Genomic DNA, 19704 nt, shown 5'->3' on the forward strand with positions numbered 1-19704 from the left:
AATTTCTTGCATCTGATTCTTTGTGTGGTACAAGTTTGGCATCTGGGGCTTTCTCCAGTCCTCAGATGTGTTCCTTCTCCAGAATAGCCAAAATTGAGCTGTGAGCAGCTGTCCCTGTTTGGGGCATGTGAAACATACATAAAAGCTACATTAAAAATCATAATTTCCCATTGCCTTGAATACCAGCTGTGTAATTGTGGAGGTAATTACTTGGTCTTATATGGACATTAGTGAAGAAATTTGTACGTAAATTACCTGGGAGATACGCTCCAAAAAGAACGCTAAGGCAAGTTGCTGTATATTTCAGTAATGTGGTTTTGCCACGCAGTGTGCAAGAATAAATAGATCTCATGTACCTATGCATTAATTTTAGAGTTACAGGTGGGATGTTAATAAGAATACTTTGATCCACAAATATGCTGAAATAAAATTGATTACAAATCTTGCTTTGTTTTTGTCCACAGGGTAAAACATCAAGTGGAATATTTAGGTCTGAAAGAAAATATTCGCGTAAGAAGGGCTGGCTATGCCTACAGGAGGGTTTTCAAGAAGTTTTTGCAGAGGTAAGTGATACTAATTTGAAGTACTACCGAGCACTTGTTTGCATCATGAAGAAAGAAAAGTTGTGAGTTCTGAAAGCTTCTCATTTCCCACTTTTTCTTGTTATTATTTCCCTTGTTAAAGGTCTGGGCTGTGCAGAGGTTTTGAAAAAAGACTCCTTGTGTCTTTAAAATCCTTCCTCTTACCACTAAACGTGCTGAAGGCCTCAGTTCTTGGAGTGTTGGGAGCCCTATGGTTGTGGAATCCAAGGGTCTGGGTACCAAGTTGTGTTTAAAAAGTTATTGTCGCTCTCCAGCTGCTCCTTCGCGGTGGCAGAGGATAGGCAAAGAAATATATGCTCATCATTCAACAGTTTCAGTGAATAGAGTAACCTATTAGCTTAAATTGCTGGTGTTTAAACAGCTGGAAATGGTAACAACCAAATGCTGCAGCTGCTCACAGAATGAAAGCAATGAGATAAATCCTCATTTCAGTGTCTTAGCACCAGCTGTTGAAATGGATTAACTACCTTCACTAGCTACTGAATCCTATTAAATGGAAGCGATTTCCATATTTAGGTGATGTTCAGTCTCTTTTTTTATTATAGAAAGTTGAGACATGCACCTAAATAATGCTCAGACCAGGATGTTATATGACAATTCAGCTTTTGTTGGAAATCAAATCTATTTTCAAATAGAAAATAAAAAAGCCCGATCAGTTGTTCCAAGGCATGCAGGATGATTCAGCAGGTGGCACAGAACAAAGCCACTGATGGTACTTTGTGTACTTTATAACAATACAGAGGGCTCTAAATGTCTAGTAATAAACAGTCCTAAAATACCTTAAGGTATGGACTCCATTTTAATCATGGGATAATTTTTAATCATTTTTTTTCCACTATCTTCAAGCCCAGTCATTAAATGTGAAGGTGCTTCAGATGACAGAACCTTACACGAAGGTTACTACAAAGAAAGAACAACAGATTAGTAATGAATATTAGGGTTGTAGTCTGGCCTAGCGACTGTTGAAAACTGATCGTGAGAGCTGTGCAAGCCTAGAAAGGTCTGCACAGAGGAAAGCCACGTGGTGCTTCTGGAGGGTGACCAGATCACTACACTTCACATGCAGAGATCCACAATGAGCTGAAACCATTCTCTGTGGAATTTGTTTGTTTCAAATCAGTGTTGTTAAATTTTACATTTTGTTACAAGTAAAACCTTTCCTGCCACCTTTCAATTTACAGTTCCCTAACATCCAGAGAACAAACTCTTTTCTGACACCATGGGTCAGTGTGAGTAGAAGTGGGCTGAGGCATGGGATGGTCAGGAAATGCATGTTTGTGCACTTGTTTTCATTGGGGGCTCATTGGCAGCTCAATGTAAGTGGAGATTTCAGGACTGAGTAGACTTATGTGTGAGATTTATGTTTGCATGCAAAAAGCCAAAGGCACTGAAAAGGCTTGTGTGTTTCAGAGCATAACCAGTCTGAAAGCTGAACTCCATAGTCCTGTATTTAGAAGTAGAATTAACTGCCTACTGTGAATTTATAATAATTGTTTTCAGTGATCGTGACTTTGGAATTGTTTCAGAAGCATTTTAAGTACACAGTATGCTGAAAGCCCCCATAAACTTAGATTACATGTAAATTTGACAGACTTAGATAATGGGTATCAGTGTGAGCCATTTAAAGGGAAGGAGGCAAAAGTAACTTGCAGAAGCATGCTATTCATTCCTAAACAGCTATGGACAATGATAGGATTGATGCAGATGAAATGTTAAATTCTAGAGCTTATGCTTAATGGGTGCATATTATGCTCTTTTTTCTGCCCTGTAGACTTGTCATAACCATCAGTTATATGAAGTTTGTCTTCATTAACTTTACTTAAGCAATAAAAGACTTCAGTCTTTTCCCAATGCCCTCCTTCAGAGCTCAGAAGATAGGATAGGAAAGAATTTACAGCGTGCTGAAATGTAGCATCAACTTCTGTTGTGTGAAAGGTTGCACGATTTTGATTGCCTTTTTTAACTGAAGCTCTTTCATATTCAGACTTGGTTGTACAACTGTATTGTTGGAGACACACAATGAACCTGCAGAAGAGTCCCTTAAATAAGCTGGGAGTTAGTTTATATACAACTCCTACTTACCACCGTGCATCTCTCTATCCCATAAATACTGAAAAATAACTTACATGATCTGTAAACAGATTGTGTGCCATGTACATCTATATTTAAGATGTCGTAAGAGCTACTTCTGTTACACCATCCTGCTGGTATCTGAGCATTTGATAACTGATGGAGTTGAACAAGATAACATGAGTCTAGACTACTGAACTATACATGTTAACCTTTTCTTTTCATGTACATGGCATTCAGTGGGTTTTTTGAATTATTTTTGTGGTATGTCCCTTTTTAGCAGTTGCTGTAGGGCTCTGTCTTTATGTGGTATTGCTGTTTAAGTTGCATGACAGTACTTCTTGGTTGTGGCTCGATAACATTTTAGGTATGGTAAGAATGAGAAATGAACATTTCCTGAATTAATTTTCTTACAACTCCTTCTGTGATTTTTCTGAACATCTTATTAGAAGCTGCCTACATCTTTCTACCTGAGAATGACAACAAACTGAACTCCATACTCTATCACTTACTTACATAATCGAACAGTTGCACTAATTAGCATGATTTAGTCTGTATGACTCAAATACTCTTACTGCAATCTGAATAAAAGAGTCAAGGTTAAAGAACAGAAGATCTGCGGGGGAAAATTTGCTAGAACACCCCTAGGTGTTCTCCAGTCTCTGCCAGAGGAGTTTAAATAGCTACTGCTAGAGAAGTTAGTTATCCCCAGGCACGCCGATGCAGCTAAAGCCCATCAGCTCTTCTCAGTGTGCAGGATAACAAGAAATCTGTCAGTTCCGAAAGAGCAAGTTAAGCATGAAAAAGTGGTCAGTTCAGAAGGAGCTGTAACCTGGCATCTCCCTCGTTTCTAAGGCTTAAAGAAAGTATCACGAGATAGAAGGCTACTCGCTTATCAAATGCGTGGTATTACAGCACTTCCCCACCTCATTCCATAGCTCTTTTTTATGGTCAGCTCATCTCAGCGTTCCCTCCAGATAGCACCAACATCACAGGATCTTCCCTCCTGTAGCAGATGCTCAGCCAAAGGCTTTATGGGTTAAGGCCAAGAATGCCTCCTTGCTACATGCAGACCAGCTGTTATGAACAGGTGGGTTAGGAGAATGAGCCTGTCTACTTGCTTAGAGACACAGAAAGCCTTTGTAAGAGTAAGGAAGACAGAAGAGCTTAAGGGGGAAGTTGGTCATCTGCTTGGGAAGGAGTCTAGTGTACCAAGGATAAGGAAGTATTTAACCTGCACCATAATCATTGCTGGTAAATAACCTTGCCCTGGATTAGAACAAAACTTTCTGAAATTAACCACTACAGTTACCAAATAGTATCTTAGGATCTGGAAATGGGAGATTCCTGGACATTTGCCCTTCTCATTGCAGCTGTTTGGTCTTACTAAGCAAATAACACAGTATTGCTTCTTCCTGCACTCTGAGCTTCTGTAAATCCTGCCAAGGGGGCAAACACGTACCCAGTGTGATCTGACTAAGAGTCAGTGGTATTCCGCTGAAGTTTGATGTCAGACTTTAATGTTTTCTTCTCCTTGGGGGTTAAGGTATGCCATCCTGACCAAAGCAACTTGGCCTTCCTGGAAAGGAGATGAGAAGCAAGGAGTTCTCCACCTACTTCAGTCAGTCAATATGGATCCTGATCAATACCAACTTGGGAAATCCAAAGTCTTCATCAAAGCTCCAGAGTCTGTAAGTGTGGCAGGACACGAGTCTATAAGTATGGGCTTTTGCTAAAATAGATGAACTTCCTGCTTCAGTGATGCACAGCTTATCTGCTAGGATGGGAGGAGCATCAGAATGTAAGTCATCCTGGGCAGGGCTGTTACAGATGCTTTGAGGAGGTGGGTACAGTAGACATTATAATCTCACTTCTGCGATGGGTGCAGTACATCCTTATATATCAATTTGACACTTACATAAGGAACATTAAATACATCAGGAGGAAGAGATGGAACACATAAAGATGCTTTGGTGTCAGGTTGCACATGGTGACATTCCATCAGAATCTGTCACGTGAAGGAATATGGCGTGAGAACACACGTGTGGCTGTTTGCCCAAGCAAACTGGTCTTTTTCAAAGGATAAGAGCTGCTGCTGAAAAGAAAAGCTCCCAAATATATGAGTAAAGCAGTGTTGAAGAATAGCTAACTAGAGATCCCATTCAGAAACATTAGGTAGGCGTATTAAGGCTGCTTTTATCCTGTGGCTGCTCAACTGCACAAAACGTTGGAACAGTTTTGTTATTTAATTATTCAGGAAAGTTGTCAAGGAAGGAAAGTATGCTTTATTTACCATCATGAATTCCTCATCTATCAGAAGCAATCAGGCTTGCTTAGTAAAATACCTTCTGGTTGTCAGGTGGGTTCTTAGTACGTTGCCTTAAATTACACATCAAAATAAAAGCAGAACGCTTCTATTTCTGTCATTTTCCTTTAGATAAATGCTTCTTTGCCAATACTTCTCTACCCAATCGCACAGCAAGATCCCAGAGGGAAAATAACACTTCCTCAGAGTCATAACCAAAATTAATTCTACCATGAATAGAGTCAGAAAGATAGTCTCAGTTGTTTAGGAAAAGCAGTGCTTTAACATCCCTGTCATTTGAGCAAGACATATTTGTAATAATAAAGTATGTGGTGTAGGGTGCTTGGATGCATGTTGGCCAAACAGGAAATTCTAATATAGGATTAATCCTAGTTAGTCACTGCAATCAATGCACCTTAGTTACCAACTGCAGAGGGTTGGTAACAGTGAGCTCTGTTTGCCTTCCAGCATAGCACAGGTCATGATTTATTTCCTAAGATTTCAGAGAATTTTGGCTTACATGTTCCTTGTTATGACCTTGGACATGACTGGATGTGTGTCTTTGATGCCTCGTCTTGTGGCAGCATCTGGGACATGTAGTCCTTTGCTGATCACCTCAGGTTTATGACAGGGTGGTGGCAAGTTCATTTTTCTGGTGAAGAAGCTCTTTGTCTTACTGAGCTGCTCGTAAGGGCAGGAGAACAGAATCAGCAACTTAAACAGCATCTTCCGGTTGGTTATTTTACACTGCAGCAAATCTGATTTTACTGTTTTCACCATGAAATTATTCATATCCATAACAAAATAATTTGTATAATGGCTGTTTTCTTAATCTTACTCTTATGCAAAAATCAATCCAGTTTTTAACTATTATGAAATAAGCTAAAAGGAAATAACTTCCCTGACTGCTGAGGAGGCCCTGAGCTTTGGTATATTCCCAATTACAAGAGCACAGATTTTCAGCAGCCTTGTTTTCGCAAATGGGCTGGGACTTATTCCTGTTTGTTTTATTTTGCTTTTTTTATTTCCCCCCTCCTCTCCAGAGAAAGGGCTTAAAATGTTTGCTGGTACCCATCCTCTACTTAATAGCAGATTTAATTAAGAATACTAGGAATAGTTATGGCCTTTTTCATTTTAAGTTGAAAAATGTGAAGTAATTATTCTAAAGCTTAATTTAGATCTTTTAGTGTCAAAGAGAAATCTCCCATGTTACTAAAACATTGACTGGTGTCATAGCACTTTTGAAATAGTAAATGCCTTCCATCAGAAAGAAAGCACCTAGAGGAAAAAAACTTGGTTTGCTCAGCGGTGTAAGGGGAAGGGGGCTGTTTTATGTGTGTGTGTATATCTATATGTATACATATATAAAATATGTAAGGAAAGAAATTTTACTTCAGTATTTTGTAGTGCACGTTTTACTGAATCCTGTTAACTTGATGTTTTTGTGAAACTTCCTTAATTGAGACTCTGACATTGAACTCCATGTGACAGGCTGGTCTGCACTGATGTTTTGCAACTAGCAATATTGTTAGAGAAATAAATTACACGTTCAGAGTTAAGCTGAATTAGACAAGGCTTGATCATGCCATGGCTCAGACTTAAGAACTTTTTGCATCAGGAACAGTTATGCCTCTCTATGGAAACACTATCCAGGGCTCGTGTGTTTGTGAAGTTATTTTTTTAAGTATCTGTAAATGGAGATTTTCCAGCTGTAAAATAAGGTTTTATGGGTGGCAGAAATAAGGCTTCATTATTTACATTTCCATCAAACACCTGAATAAATAACTTTGTGCAAAAACAAGCAAGGCCCTGCAGAAATAGTTTGCACAAGATCAAGTTTCCTTTTTAAGATCAGCATGAACAACGTTTTTTCTAGATTAGCATGATTTAGCAGCAGGGTAAGCAAAGGATTCTGAAGGTCAAGTTCACTCCTTGATATGCCTGCATTTACTAATGTTGAGAGCTATGTAGGTAGCTCCAAAAGTAACGCCCCCTATTTATTTCCACAGAAACTATAGCAAATACAAAGAGCACACAGTAACGCTATTTGATAGAGCAAATTCTCAGCTACAAAACTCTCTTCTTCAACATAGTCATCACCACTACCTGTGCTTTTTTGATTGCTAGGAAGATGCTGCTCATGCAGCCCACCTTTCATTGTCCCAAGCAGCTGGCAGTCAAAAGACACCAGATCTGCACTATACAGTGTGTGTGGCAGGATAATTGAGCCAAGGTTGGTGATGTGTTTCAGGGTCTTCAGACTGGTGTGGGGCCTGGCATTATCATGTTACCAGAGGAAGGTTGTCTTCTTCTCTGGCCCGACTCTGGAAGTTGAAGTGTTCATGTATGATCATAATTATATATTCCACAGCCAGCCTACAAACATCAGTGCTAAGGAAAAATGTTGCCAATGGACTCAACAGTATTAAGTACAGACAAGTAAGAAAGTTGTAAGAGGATGACAGCACACTGTATTTCGCCTTGCACAGATAGTTTCTTCTGCAAGACTGATTGGTTGTAGTAGAAGGACCAGCTTGGAACTGGAGTGAAATGCATATGAAAGTTGAATGTAAAGTTTCTTCCTGATAAATTGTCTTGTAAGATTTTTGACTCACCTTGATGTCTTTTTGTGCAGCTTTTTTTGTTAGAAGAGATGAGGGAGAGGAAGTATGATGGATATGCCAGGGCCATCCAGAAGGCATGGAGGAAGTATGCGGCCAGGAAAAAATACGTACAAATGAGAGAAGAAGGTAAGCCCTACTTGTGATCATAGAATTGCTAAGGTTGGAAAAGAATTTCAAGGCCATTGAGTCCAACCACAGAATCACACAATGCCCCGGGTTGGAAGGGACCTCAAGGACCATGAAGCTCTAACCCCCCTGCCTGGCAGGGCCACCAAACTTCCATGTTTACTAGACGAGAATGTCCAGGGCCCCATCCAACCTGGTCTTGAACACCTCCAAGGACGGGGCATCCACAACCTCCTTGGGCAGCCTGTTCCAGGACCTCACCACTCTCCTAGTAAAGAACTTCCCCCTAACATCCAACCTAAATCTACCCTCTTTAGCTTAAAACCATCTCCCCTTGTCCTGCTATTATCGGTCCTTTCAAAGAGTTGACTCCCCTCCTGATTATAGGTTCCCTTCAGGTATTGAAAGGCTGCAGTGAGGTCACCCTGCAGCCTTCTTTTCCCCATGCTGAACAAGCCCAACTCCCTCAGCCTGTCTTCATAGGGGAGGTGCTCCAGCCCCCGATCATCTCTGTAGCCCTCCTCTGAATCCTTTCCAACAGCTCTCTGTCTTTCTTGTACTGAGGGCTCCACACCTGGACACAGTACTCCAGATGGGGCCTCACAAGAGCTGAGTAGAGAGGGACAATCACCTCCCTATCCCTGCTGACCACCCCTCTCCTCATGGAGCCCAGGATCCCATTTGCTTTCCAAGCTGCCAGAGCGCACTGCTGGCTCATGTTGAGTCTCTCGTCTATCAGGACCCCCAGGTCCTTCTCTGCCGAGCTGCTCTCAAGGACCACTCCTCCCAGCCTGTACAGGTGCCTGGGGTTCTTCTGGCCCAAGTGCAAATCCTTGCACTTTGCCATGTTGAACCTCATTAGGTTCACCCGAGCCCTGCTTTCAAGTCTGTCAAGGTCCCTCTGAATGGCATCCCTTCCTTCCTCCATGTCAACAGCACCACTCAGCTTGGTGTCATCAGCAAACTTGCTGAGGGTGCATTCGATTCTTGGACTGTCTGGTGCTTTGGTCTTAAAAGAAAGCCAGACTGGTAGGAGGGAATTTCCCTGGTATTAGAAGAACTCTTGATTCATCAAAATTGCCAAGCCTGCCATCAGTATATTTTAGTAAGAATGAATTAATAATCATGTGGATCCTTAACACAAGGGTTTATAGCAGCATCTCGCTATCCTTTCCATTGTATAAACCGTTTAGTTATCGCTTGTTCCCCAAGTTCTGTTTGAAACCACTCACTATTTCAAATTACAGATTTCCCAATTTTAGCAAGTGCTACTAATCAGTGTTTGTTTTTTGTCTTTAAGCATCGGATCTGTTGCTGAACAAGAAGGAGAGAAGGCGGAACAGCATTAACAGGAACTTTGTGGGAGATTACATAGGCATGGAGGACCACCCAGAGCTGCGCCAGTTTGTGGGCAAACGGGAGAAGATCGATTTTGCAGACACTGTAACTAAATACGACAGGCGATTTAAGGTGGGTTATAGAATGATATCCACTATTAATGAGTTCTGCTGGGGTGCTATACTGATGTCTTTACCACCACTTAACAGAAACTCCCCATGTGCCAAAGAATTCTTGGATGGCAGCTTGAAAAATAAATCTTTGACCAAAGAAGACATTGGGAGGCAGCCCACCCTCTTGCTCTGAGCACGTTGCTGTTTTCAAACTTCTTCTCTTAGGACAAGTGGGACTTGCTGGGCAGGCAGCTGTTAGGAAATCTTAGGGATTTCTCTATAAGGAAGTTGAGGGGGAAAAAGCTATTTAAAACAATACAACGCAGTCTTGATTCCGGGGTTATGCATGTCAGTAAATCAAGTGTTTCCTTCCCACTCCCCAGCTCAAACCAAAGACTTGGCCCAAATCACATTACTTACACCCTTGGAACAGCATTGTGACATTAGAGCATCAGTTGCTGCACAGTTATGTATTTTCAAATGTCTTTGTGTTTCAGAGCGTGAAGCGAGATCTTGTCCTCACTCCAAAGTGCATATACCTTATTGGGCGTGAAAAGGTAAAGCAGGGCCCGGAGAAAGGCCAAGTAAAGGAGGTCTTAAAGAGAAGGATGGAACTGGAGAGAATTCTTTCTGTTTCTCTAAGGTCGGTATGTTGAACACGGCTTTCCGCTGACAGAGAAATTTGTGTAGAATAGCATGAAATATGTGAAATATGTTGATTGATGAAGAGTGTATTTCATAAGCTGTATTTATTGACTCTTGTAAACAGAAAGCTGAACTTATTTTCATTCCCAGCCTTAATCCTGCAGTAACAGGCGTTTATGTTAGTGAACATTTTCTTATTAAAGTAGTTGTTATTTTTTCCAGCAACGCTATGTTTTAATTAGAGTAGTAGACTGAATATATTTTAAACAGAAGGGGGCAGAGGGTAACTGGATTCTTGCATTTCTCTCTAGAAACTCATGCACAATACACTGAGGTAAGATTGGATAGATGCACCCATACACAAGAAAGGCAGAATATTCAGCAGTATTGACATGTGCTCAGAGCAGGTAACGCTACATCACAGATTAAATTACTGAAGGAATTGAACTTTAAAGTTCAGCTGCCCAGTTTGGAATGTGTTCAGCTTATTGAGTATGGCCACTATTCGTGGAAATTTGCTGATGTTTTTAGAAACAGTAAATTACTGAGCTTTACAGTTCATCTGATAAGCAGTGACACAGGATGTCCCAACAGTATTATAAAGTCAGACTCTTTGCCAAGTGAGCAAAAAATAGGACGGCTGGCTGGGTAGTGCTGTAGGGCTTGGGTTTTTCTTGCACATCTCCTTCATAGCCCCACTAAAGCTCTAGATTTGCTTAACGGTAGCAAAGGTCATGATTTTACATTACTTTCTTATGTTTCTTATTGCTATTTTGAATAGTAAGTAGGTAATTCACTTGTAGTTTCATACACTCTTTCCCATACAATTGTAAAGATTTCAGAGTAAGAAGTTGGGTGAACTTGTATTAAAAATGGGTAGTGGTAGAACACAGCATTCATCTCAGAACTCTGTTTTCATACCTGACAGTGTGGAGCATTTCTAGCAGTGATATGAAATTCTTTTTTGATTCTGAATAAAGGAAATAGGTACTCACAATACCTGGAGGGATTTGTAGGCTACAGTAGATACATTAAAAAGGATGGTCAGAAAACTTTCTTATTTTACCACCTTTGTATTTAAAGAATACTGAGCAGTGAGGCAAACCAGCTGTGTGAGGAAAACGAGAGAGCAGGCTCCAAGTGTTAATTGCTGGGTAATTAGGATAGGAAATCGGTGACGAGGGCAGACAGACTGTGATGGGAAACTGAAACTTTTCTGAGCTTAAACTTCCTTTAATTCCTCAATTAAGGCTTAATTTACCTTTTAGCATTACCAAGATTGTAGTGTACTGTTAGGGGAGAAAAAGAGTGAAAACTATGAAGAAATGCTAAGTCTGAATCCAGCCAAACCTTTCAGATCTCTGGAAAGAAGTGCAAACAGATGGTTCTTTTTTCCACTTGGTGGGTGATGTCTGATGTATTGAAATAAATCACTGCGATTAAATTGTATTTTCTGATGTTACCAACTGCAGGTGAAGATGAGATGGAAGCAAATCTGTAGCACGAACTAACATGGTTAATTTCAGATTCACACGAGTTGAGCTTTGGAGCGTGCTGCGATAGGGGGCTTGGCTGCTTGCAGGGAGTATCTGCAGTAATAGCAGCCTTGCTGTAAATGGCTTTTTAGAGTAACAATTGTAGGTTTGGGGTTTTTTTGAATCGGCAGCTGTGAATAATGCTGCTAGAAATAGTACTGGCAGCTTCTCCCTCAGTGGTGACTCTTGGAGCTTGCTGGTCATGTTTGTAACTTTGTTTCTTTTTCCTGTTTTCAGCTTTCTTCTCTTAAAAAAAATGAAAAATCCTGTGATGATCTCACAGATGTTTTTATGTCCACAGGAGTCGGGTAGATTTAGTCCAGTCTTAGAACGAGTGTTAAGTTGGCAAAGTGAGTTGATGAAGCAGCAGAGGAGCTTTGAGGTCAGACACCCTGTAGTGGTCTGGAAAACCATGAGAAGGAGCCATACATTTTCTGTCTCAAATATTTATCAATATCCAATGTTTTTTAAGTTGTTTGTACTCCATTTGGTGAGAGCACCGTGCCTGTGACAACTGCTCTGTGACAAGGTTAAGCAATTCCCAGCTCCATGGCCAAAGCCCTACGCCATCTCATCCATGGCACATGGGTTTCTGGCACTGGTGCTCAGGCAGCTGCATGGGGATTGCAGCTCAGACCTTGAAAAGCAAAGGAAGTCAGAAATGAATCTGCCAGAAAGGGATGGGAGGACGGGAGGGGCCCCGTTTTCTTGTCTCCCATGCAGTGACCTTGTTCCGTGGGTGCAGCCTATGGGACAGCAGCCGGCTTCAGAGTACAGGTAGTTTACTGAGGTGTCAGCAAGCAGAACCAGAATATCTTCTGGTTCCTGATACGCTGTTCAAGTCATGGGGTAAGGAGGTAGGGAGGGGTGGGCATGGCTGCAAAAAGTGAAACTGTTTTGCAGAGACATGTTAAAAAAATGCACCAAACCTCCAAACTCTTAAAAACAAAAACACAACAAAGAACAACAAACCCAACCCGCCATATCCAAGCTTTGGTTTTCTTTGGAAAGCTTTGTTTATACCTTCTTTGAGAGACAGTGCAGAAACAGACAGGAATTAACGTAGTTACAGCTAGGAACTGTGGCAATATGCTCTTAAAAGGAAAACTGATAAATGTATAGACAAATTATAAGCGTGATGAAATAACAGTGATCCTGGCTAAAACTCAAGAGGGGACTGGGAGGGCAGAAACATTTTGCAGCTTTTTCTCTAGGAGTCGGCCCAGTGATGGCAGTGGATCCCAGCATGTCTGACTTCTATGCTGTGTAACCACGTCAAGCTAAAGACAATGGAGACTTCAGAGCATGCATTCAGGAGCTGCTTGCTTTGGGTTTCAGACTAACTTTATGGTTAGAGACCTTCCAATTCATCTCTAATTCCAAATTGTGGCATTATTGAAGAGATGGACTTTACTGTGACTTTAACGTGACATGTTCTTATGGTACAGTGATAACTGTAAAATGGCCAAGTATCTTTCCCGTGTCACAGAATAGATTACTTCAGATAGTCAACTACCAGCTGATCAAAAAAGGTGTTCTCAGAAAACAAGACTGCTATTAATGCCGCTTCGACTTTATGTTGTTACAAGTTAACCATGTGTTCTTTGCAAATCTTATTATAATACTGGCTGTATTTGCTGGTAAAGTTTTACTCCTAATGGTAAATTTTCCCATTTCTTTTCAGCACGATGCAGGATGACATGTTCATTCTACATGAACAGGAATACGATAGCTTGCTTGAATCAGTCTTCAAAACTGAGTTTTTAAGCCTCTTATCAAAACGATATGAAGAGAAAACACAAGGAAAACTACCTCTGAAATTCAGCAATACGTGAGTTTTGTTTTTTTCAGTAATCTTTGCTCTCACTGACAGTACAAATGAATGCTGCTTTCAGAGCTCCTGACACTGCTTTGATTTAGAAGAGGCAGCACACTGTAAAAACACAAGTGACCTGGACTTTGTTTTAGCACATCACAGTGTCATGGGTTAGGATTGTACCTGGGCTGTCTGCCATTTTCCACTGTCTGTGTGCGCAGATGAGTTGCTTTCGTTCTATTGAACACACCTCAGGCTCAATGGTCTGCACCTTTGGCCTGGCACAGAGCACCTCTGTGCTGTCAGAGCTGCTAATACTCTTAACCATGAAGGAAATGAGCAGCAGAAGGACTTGGATTTGTATGCAGGAATGATAAAAGTTGAGAGGGTTATTGTAGTGTGAAGGGGCAGGGGAAGACAACTGAAGTTTGGAACGTTCCTGTAGCATCTACTGCTGTGCACTGGGGGGTATCTCAAGTCAGTACCTTTTTTTTTTTTGGTGTAAAGTATAATTTATTTGTGGCACCTTGCCAAAACTAAACCATGATTTTTGTAGCTTGTTAGAATCACAGAATGGCTTGTGTTTGAAGGGACATGAAAGCCCACCAAGTTCCACGTCCCTGCTGTGGGCAAGGGTGGACCCACTGGATTGTGTTGCCCAGGGTCAGCCTGGCCTTGAGCACCCCCAGGGGTTGGGCATCCACAGCTTTTCTGGGCAACCCATACATTGTATCATTATAGCTATAATTATGTATTTTATCTGATTACATTGCAGAGCAGACAGTATGGAAATACTGGGAAATAGGAATGCATGTGTATATATAAAGATGAGTGCAAAAATTTCACTCCCCAGCTATGTACACAAAGCATGCATTAGTCACCTAATAGCATATACAGAAGCATGTTTAGGATGTTTAGGAATGGAGCACTAATTAGCTTGCTCCAGTACCGTCTTATGAAGAGGCAGTGCCTGAATCTGTTTTATGGTGGACACATCTGTTGCTCAGAGCCTTGCACATTGTACCTCAATGCTCATTATACATTCTATCTTCTCCTGAATATCTTAAACTTCCTTCCTTTACCAGGAAAGCTAAAACATTATTTAAGTAAAGAAAAACACAAGGAGAGAAGGGAAAAAAGCAGCTTAATTGTTTTATGTCAGGTTATTTACTCATTGAATACAGGTTCTTAGTCTGAACTTCTTATTTTTATATCTCTAAGTTATTTACTGCCAAGCATCATTGTCCTGATTTGACACACAGTTGCTTTGTATCATTTTGTTGTTTAGTTTATTTCCTTTTCTTGTTTCCATGGGCTTATACTAGGCTAGAAGTGAAGTTGAAAAAGGAGAGCTGGGGGCCATGGAGCAGTGCTGGTTCTCGACAAGTGCAATTCATGCAAGGCCAAGGAGATATCGCCATTCTCAAACCAAGCAATAAAGTGCTACAGATCAGCATTGGACCGGGGCTACCAAAGAATTCCCGTACGTATGATTTTCCATTAGAAATTAGTGATGATTCAGAGGAGGTTGAGTCTACCTTTCTCTCCTTGCTTGCCTCTTGCCTCAGCATTTTATTTATTGTTTCACTGGAAATAAGATCCAAGTTATAGATCATAATGATACAACAAATTTCCTTACTGCTCTGGTTTTTTTGATACTTATTACTTTCCATATATAACAGCTGCTTCTGAAGTGCCTGAGATTCTTTTTCCCTGTGTCAAAATCAATCTGGGTTTTTACTCATGACGTAGCACAGAGAGCACAGCTAACCAGGCATTTTGTAGATGAGTCTTTGTCACTGCTCTGGGCTCCTGCTGTCCCTACAGTTGAGCTGATGCAGAAAGGAAGTAACTCCTGTGCATCACCAGAGACTGAACTGCACATAGACTGCTGTCTGAGTTCTATGTTTTACCTTTTCCTCATACTGATTGTGCACTTGGAAGCTTCCAGCACTCAGAGGATTTGATGAAGAGAATGAAGAAGGAAGGATTTTCTGTACAGTTTCCTTGGAGGATTAAAAAAGAAAGAAAATGTCTCCTTTCAATATAAAACACTGAACTTTTAACCAGTGGGAGCATTTTGCTGAACTGCTTCCCCATCAAATGGGAGAGGACTATTAGACAAGTTCAGATTTATTTCTTTCTTTTGTCCCAGGGAAATTTCTTGGTGTCATAGGACTGGAAACATGTACTTATATGTGCAGAGAAACTGTTGATCAAAAGTGATTTAGTCAAAAGTTAAGTACTGCCGTGCCAGCTGTCAGTGGTTGCTAAAATAAGCCCTAAAGCTAATGGTCTTTGGGGGCTCATTTTCTGTGGTCTCAAGACACCTTTATATCCTATGGCTGAACTGGATCGCAAAAGGGAGAAAACACCTAAAAGTCATCCTTGTTGCACCTAAAGGTTTAGCACAATGTGGATAACGCTGTAGGCATTACATGCATTATTCCTGAAGATCAGCCTCTCTGACCATAGAGGGAGCAGCCTTGCAGCCAGAAGACCTTACCTAATTAATGGAATCATGAAAGAGTAACGGACTGTTGCCATTTCTTTCAGGTCCTACTAGGCGTAACCTTTCTCAGAGCAGAGGGAATTCTAGCAGGTCTCAAGCTCAGTCTTACCCTATGAGAGCTGCACCTCCTCCTCCTGGTAAGTTTATTTAGCCCCATGTCTACAGCAAAGTTCAGAATTCAGGTTTATGCTTTCCTCTTGCCATCTAGCAAGTTTTTTCTCCACTAAAAATGCACAGTAGAGTTTTTACTATTAATTGAATCATACAGTGCAGGCAGTTTATGGAGGCTGTTGGGAGTCTGGTACCAATCGGGCTGGTATTTCAGCAGAAATAAACACCCAGGGGATAGCAGCTGGCCAGAGATGCTGCTGTGTTTGGCCACTGAGTATAAGATGCTGAATCTAAGCTCACCTCATGGCCTTTCCCCTTTCCATTTTAGGGCAAAATACATACATTTACGAAGACACAACACATGAAAATGCTTTCAGGGCCACAAACAGCAGAATGCAATTTATGGCTCATTGTCCTACTCTGTTACACAATAACTTTCATGTAATCCACGTGCTGAGCCCTATCAGTTGTGCCAGTAAGTCAAGACACGTGGCTTTTTTTCTGTGTGGGATTGATGTAATGAGGGTGTTTCACTTCTGCCCTGAAGTGATACGATTAATTTAGCCTGTGAACTCAGAGGAAAGAACAATATCCCATTGACACACCACTTCCCAGGCTATTTTTTTTCCTGCTGTTTGTTGGGTGAGGGTTTTTGTGTCCAAAATGAAAGATTCTCTTCAAGTCAGTCAGCTGTTCTTTATGGAGAAGCACAGTAGTAAGAAAGAGTGGAAGCTCAGTACTCCAACCTGGTCACCAAGTGCCCTATCCAGCTCCTGATCCTACTGACAGCCTCAGCCGTGTGAGTCAAACAAAGGACTGCACGATTTGCAATAACTGCAGCTATTCCAGTAAAGTGGGAAATCATTGTGGCTATAGAAAAAGCTGCAAATGCAGGCAGTGAATACTCATCAAGGATGAATTAAATAAAGCAAAAGGAGACTTTTTTTTTTCATTTGCATTTTTAAAAACTCATCAGTTTTAGAGTTGCAAGAAAAAGAGCAAAAAAGAATTACTGGTTGAAGACATCTTGTAAATTTAGACAAATTCAAATCTGCATTATGTTAAGGTGGTCTGGATGCAGATTTGTATTCAAGTCCCAAGTACAGTGGATGTACACTTGCAGCTTGGCTGTGTGACAGCTGCTGGACAGGTGTGTCAGTCCCAGGTAATAAAGAACCTACAGCTGTGTCCTGCAAGACAGAGCCCTGACTTTACTGTGGAGATGAACTAGATGATCATGGCAGTTATAAATAAAATCTGAGGAGTGAATTTAAATGCTGAATTGACCACTATTCACAAGAGTAATATGTTATGGTTAAAAGGTAAGTAGAATTGTCGTGAACACCTCAAGTCAAAAGTCTTTTGTAAAATAGCCATTATTAGGTAAAAAAACAACCGTGATGAAGGAGCTGCTTGTAGGGGATCAGGACTTTACAGGAGTCTGAAGAATGATATGGTCACATTCCTCATTGAAGGTTACAAACAGTTAGGTCTGCATATAGGTCTGTGTTCATGCATGGTCACATGTGTGTTTATATTTGCATGTAGTAGGTACCCATAGATGTCTGTGTATTGTGTTCCACATGTGTGTATTTGTCTGTTGATGTGCACATCTGTGTCTATGTGGATATGCACATACATATAAAGGCAGAAGTCCAGACAGTACACATGCATACACTCCCAACTTCTCTTACACGTATGTATGCAGGTCTGCATAGGTACACACACACACATACACACACGCACACAGCTTCTTACCTGAGCAGAGGATGGTGAGGATAACCTCCCTCAACCTGCAGGCCACACCCTGTATTGCACCCCAGCCTACCATTGGCTTTGTCCACAAGCACACACTGCAGGCTCATAACCTCTTAGTTGGTAGCAGTAGACTTTTTGTCCCTGACTTAGGGACTCTTCCTTTCCCAGCTATGTGCTGGGGATACTTCTGCACGTGCGCTTTGGTATGTAAGCAGAGCAATGCCCAAAGATAAGTGTGTGTATACACAGACATTACACATATGCATGCACACATGCACATGCGTACTTACACATAAGCACGCACACATACACACACAGATGTAGATGCACACACAAATTTAGTGTGCGTACATGTGAGTGTACAGGTGTATATAGGTGTATGTGCATGTAAATCCATGTGTTCGTTTATACATGTGTATGTGTTCACATTTGTACTTGCTCACTCACACATTTCTATTCACACATTCAAACTCAAGGCATTCTGATATGTCCAGGTCTACAGGTGTCTTATGGAGATGGCTATAGATAACATAGTTCTGAACATGCATAAGCAGAGGAAAAGGGGAAACTTACTTATACCAGTTTGCCTAACTCAGTTTTTGAGCACAGCTTCCCCTTTCCTCAGTATGGGCTTTAGGAATGCAAAGGATGGAGACCCTTATACCCTGATCCTGCATGCAGTTCAAACATAGGTGGAACTGTTTTCAAACTCAAGATATTTACCCTTGTTATCACCCAGAAACCAAGAAAAGGGTTACCTTTGTGGAGCCATTACATGGACTGGATGTGTTCATGCTTTATTTAACTTCCAGGTCATCAGCAAAATGGAGTAACAAATGCTCCACAGTTTGCACTACGTCCTCAAATGCCAGCAAATCAGCAGGCCAGTCAGAAGAACCTCTACACCAACATGACACGACCAACTTTACCACAGCAGCTGTCAGGAGGATCAGGCAAGATCTCACAGCAACCAGAAAGCCTGGATTTTCTTAAAGTACCTGACCAAGGAGCAGCTGGGTAAGATTTACATTAAACCTGAGAAAGAAGAGTAAATTTCTGTAAGTAGTGCCACGTGCTTAAGCTTCACTGCTGATAACATTCCTGTAGATGCCCAGATCAGGACTATTGAGCTGCACTGAAAGGACTCCTCTTCCATCAGACTGAAAACATGTTCAGTCACAAATTGTAAAGCTTTGGGAATGAGGGTGCACCAGTTGCAGTTTAATATGTTAAACTGGCACCATACCTTCTACTTAATGCTGTTAAAACACCTGTAGAATCTTCTTTATTACATTTAATCCAGAAGGGAAAGATCTGATGTGGTATTTCATAGCAGCTATCAACCAAATGCTATCCCTAAAAGCCCAGGGCCACTTTCTAGTTTCCAAGCAAATAAAAAGCTCTCTATCTACACTGTTCCTATGAAGTACCATTTCCTCAGGGTAAACAGCAAAGAGTACAAGCTGCAGCTCTGGGCACACAGCCCCATTTTCAGCAGATACCAGGCCCCTCTCCACCAGTCTTATAAAGGTAGAAGCATGAACCAGCTGTGCCCCACCAGGGCAGCACATTCACTTGAGGCACACACAACCTGCTGGCAGCTCAAGGCAGCTGCAGCACTGCAGATGGCAGTGAGCTGTGAGGACCTGAGTACTTACTTATTTCCATTCCAGTCTAAGCACTGCTTTCTCCTATGCATTTGACATGCTGTTTCCAAGTACTTACCTAATTTTACTCATAGGGAGTGGTCCAAGTCTTAAATGCCTGGTTTTATGTGACAGTTAACAAGTGCATTTAATTTCTGAAGGATGCTAATATTATTTACCCCTGACCCCCCAGTGTTCGCAGGCAGTCTACAAACCGGCCCCCACCCGCTGGAGGAAGGCCTAAACCACAGCCAAAACCTAAGCCTCAGGTACCACAGTGCAGGGCACTGTACGCATATGATGCTCAGGACACCGATGAACTTAGCTTTAATGCCAACGACGTGATTGATATCATCAAAGAAGGTATGTAAATGTATAAAAGCATTCACCTTGAAGGTACATTTTCACAAGGAGTAAGAAAAAGACATGACTTTTGCAGCAAACCTGGAGTTCTGTTCCATGACTAGGCTTGCAAATTTCTATGATTGCTCAGAGAGCAAAGA

At 41.3% G+C, this 19704-nt stretch overlaps 1 protein-coding gene across 5 annotated transcripts in view; it reads left to right on the top strand.

The window, feature by feature from the left end:
* The window catches only part of MYO1E (myosin IE), an 80905-nt gene that overhangs the window by 59682 nt on the left and 1519 nt on the right, over positions 1 to 19704 (top strand). For all 5 annotated transcript variants that reach the window (XM_015872387.1, XM_015872388.2, XM_015872386.1 and 2 more), the window contains exons 18-27: positions 465 to 563; positions 4219 to 4363; positions 7613 to 7727; positions 9028 to 9197; positions 9676 to 9821; positions 13043 to 13189; positions 14500 to 14657; positions 15731 to 15823; positions 18368 to 18572; positions 19395 to 19564. In XM_015872387.1, coding sequence (XP_015727873.1) covers positions 465 to 563; positions 4219 to 4363; positions 7613 to 7727; positions 9028 to 9197; positions 9676 to 9821; positions 13043 to 13189; positions 14500 to 14657; positions 15731 to 15823; positions 18368 to 18572; positions 19395 to 19564 — 1448 coding nt within the window. The remainder of the gene's footprint in view (positions 1 to 464; positions 564 to 4218; positions 4364 to 7612; positions 7728 to 9027; positions 9198 to 9675; positions 9822 to 13042; positions 13190 to 14499; positions 14658 to 15730; positions 15824 to 18367; positions 18573 to 19394; positions 19565 to 19704) is intronic.

The sequence above is a fragment of the Coturnix japonica genome, chromosome 10 (assembly GCF_001577835.2).
Source record: "Coturnix japonica isolate 7356 chromosome 10, Coturnix japonica 2.1, whole genome shotgun sequence".
NCBI classification, from domain to species: domain Eukaryota; kingdom Metazoa; phylum Chordata; class Aves; order Galliformes; family Phasianidae; genus Coturnix; species Coturnix japonica.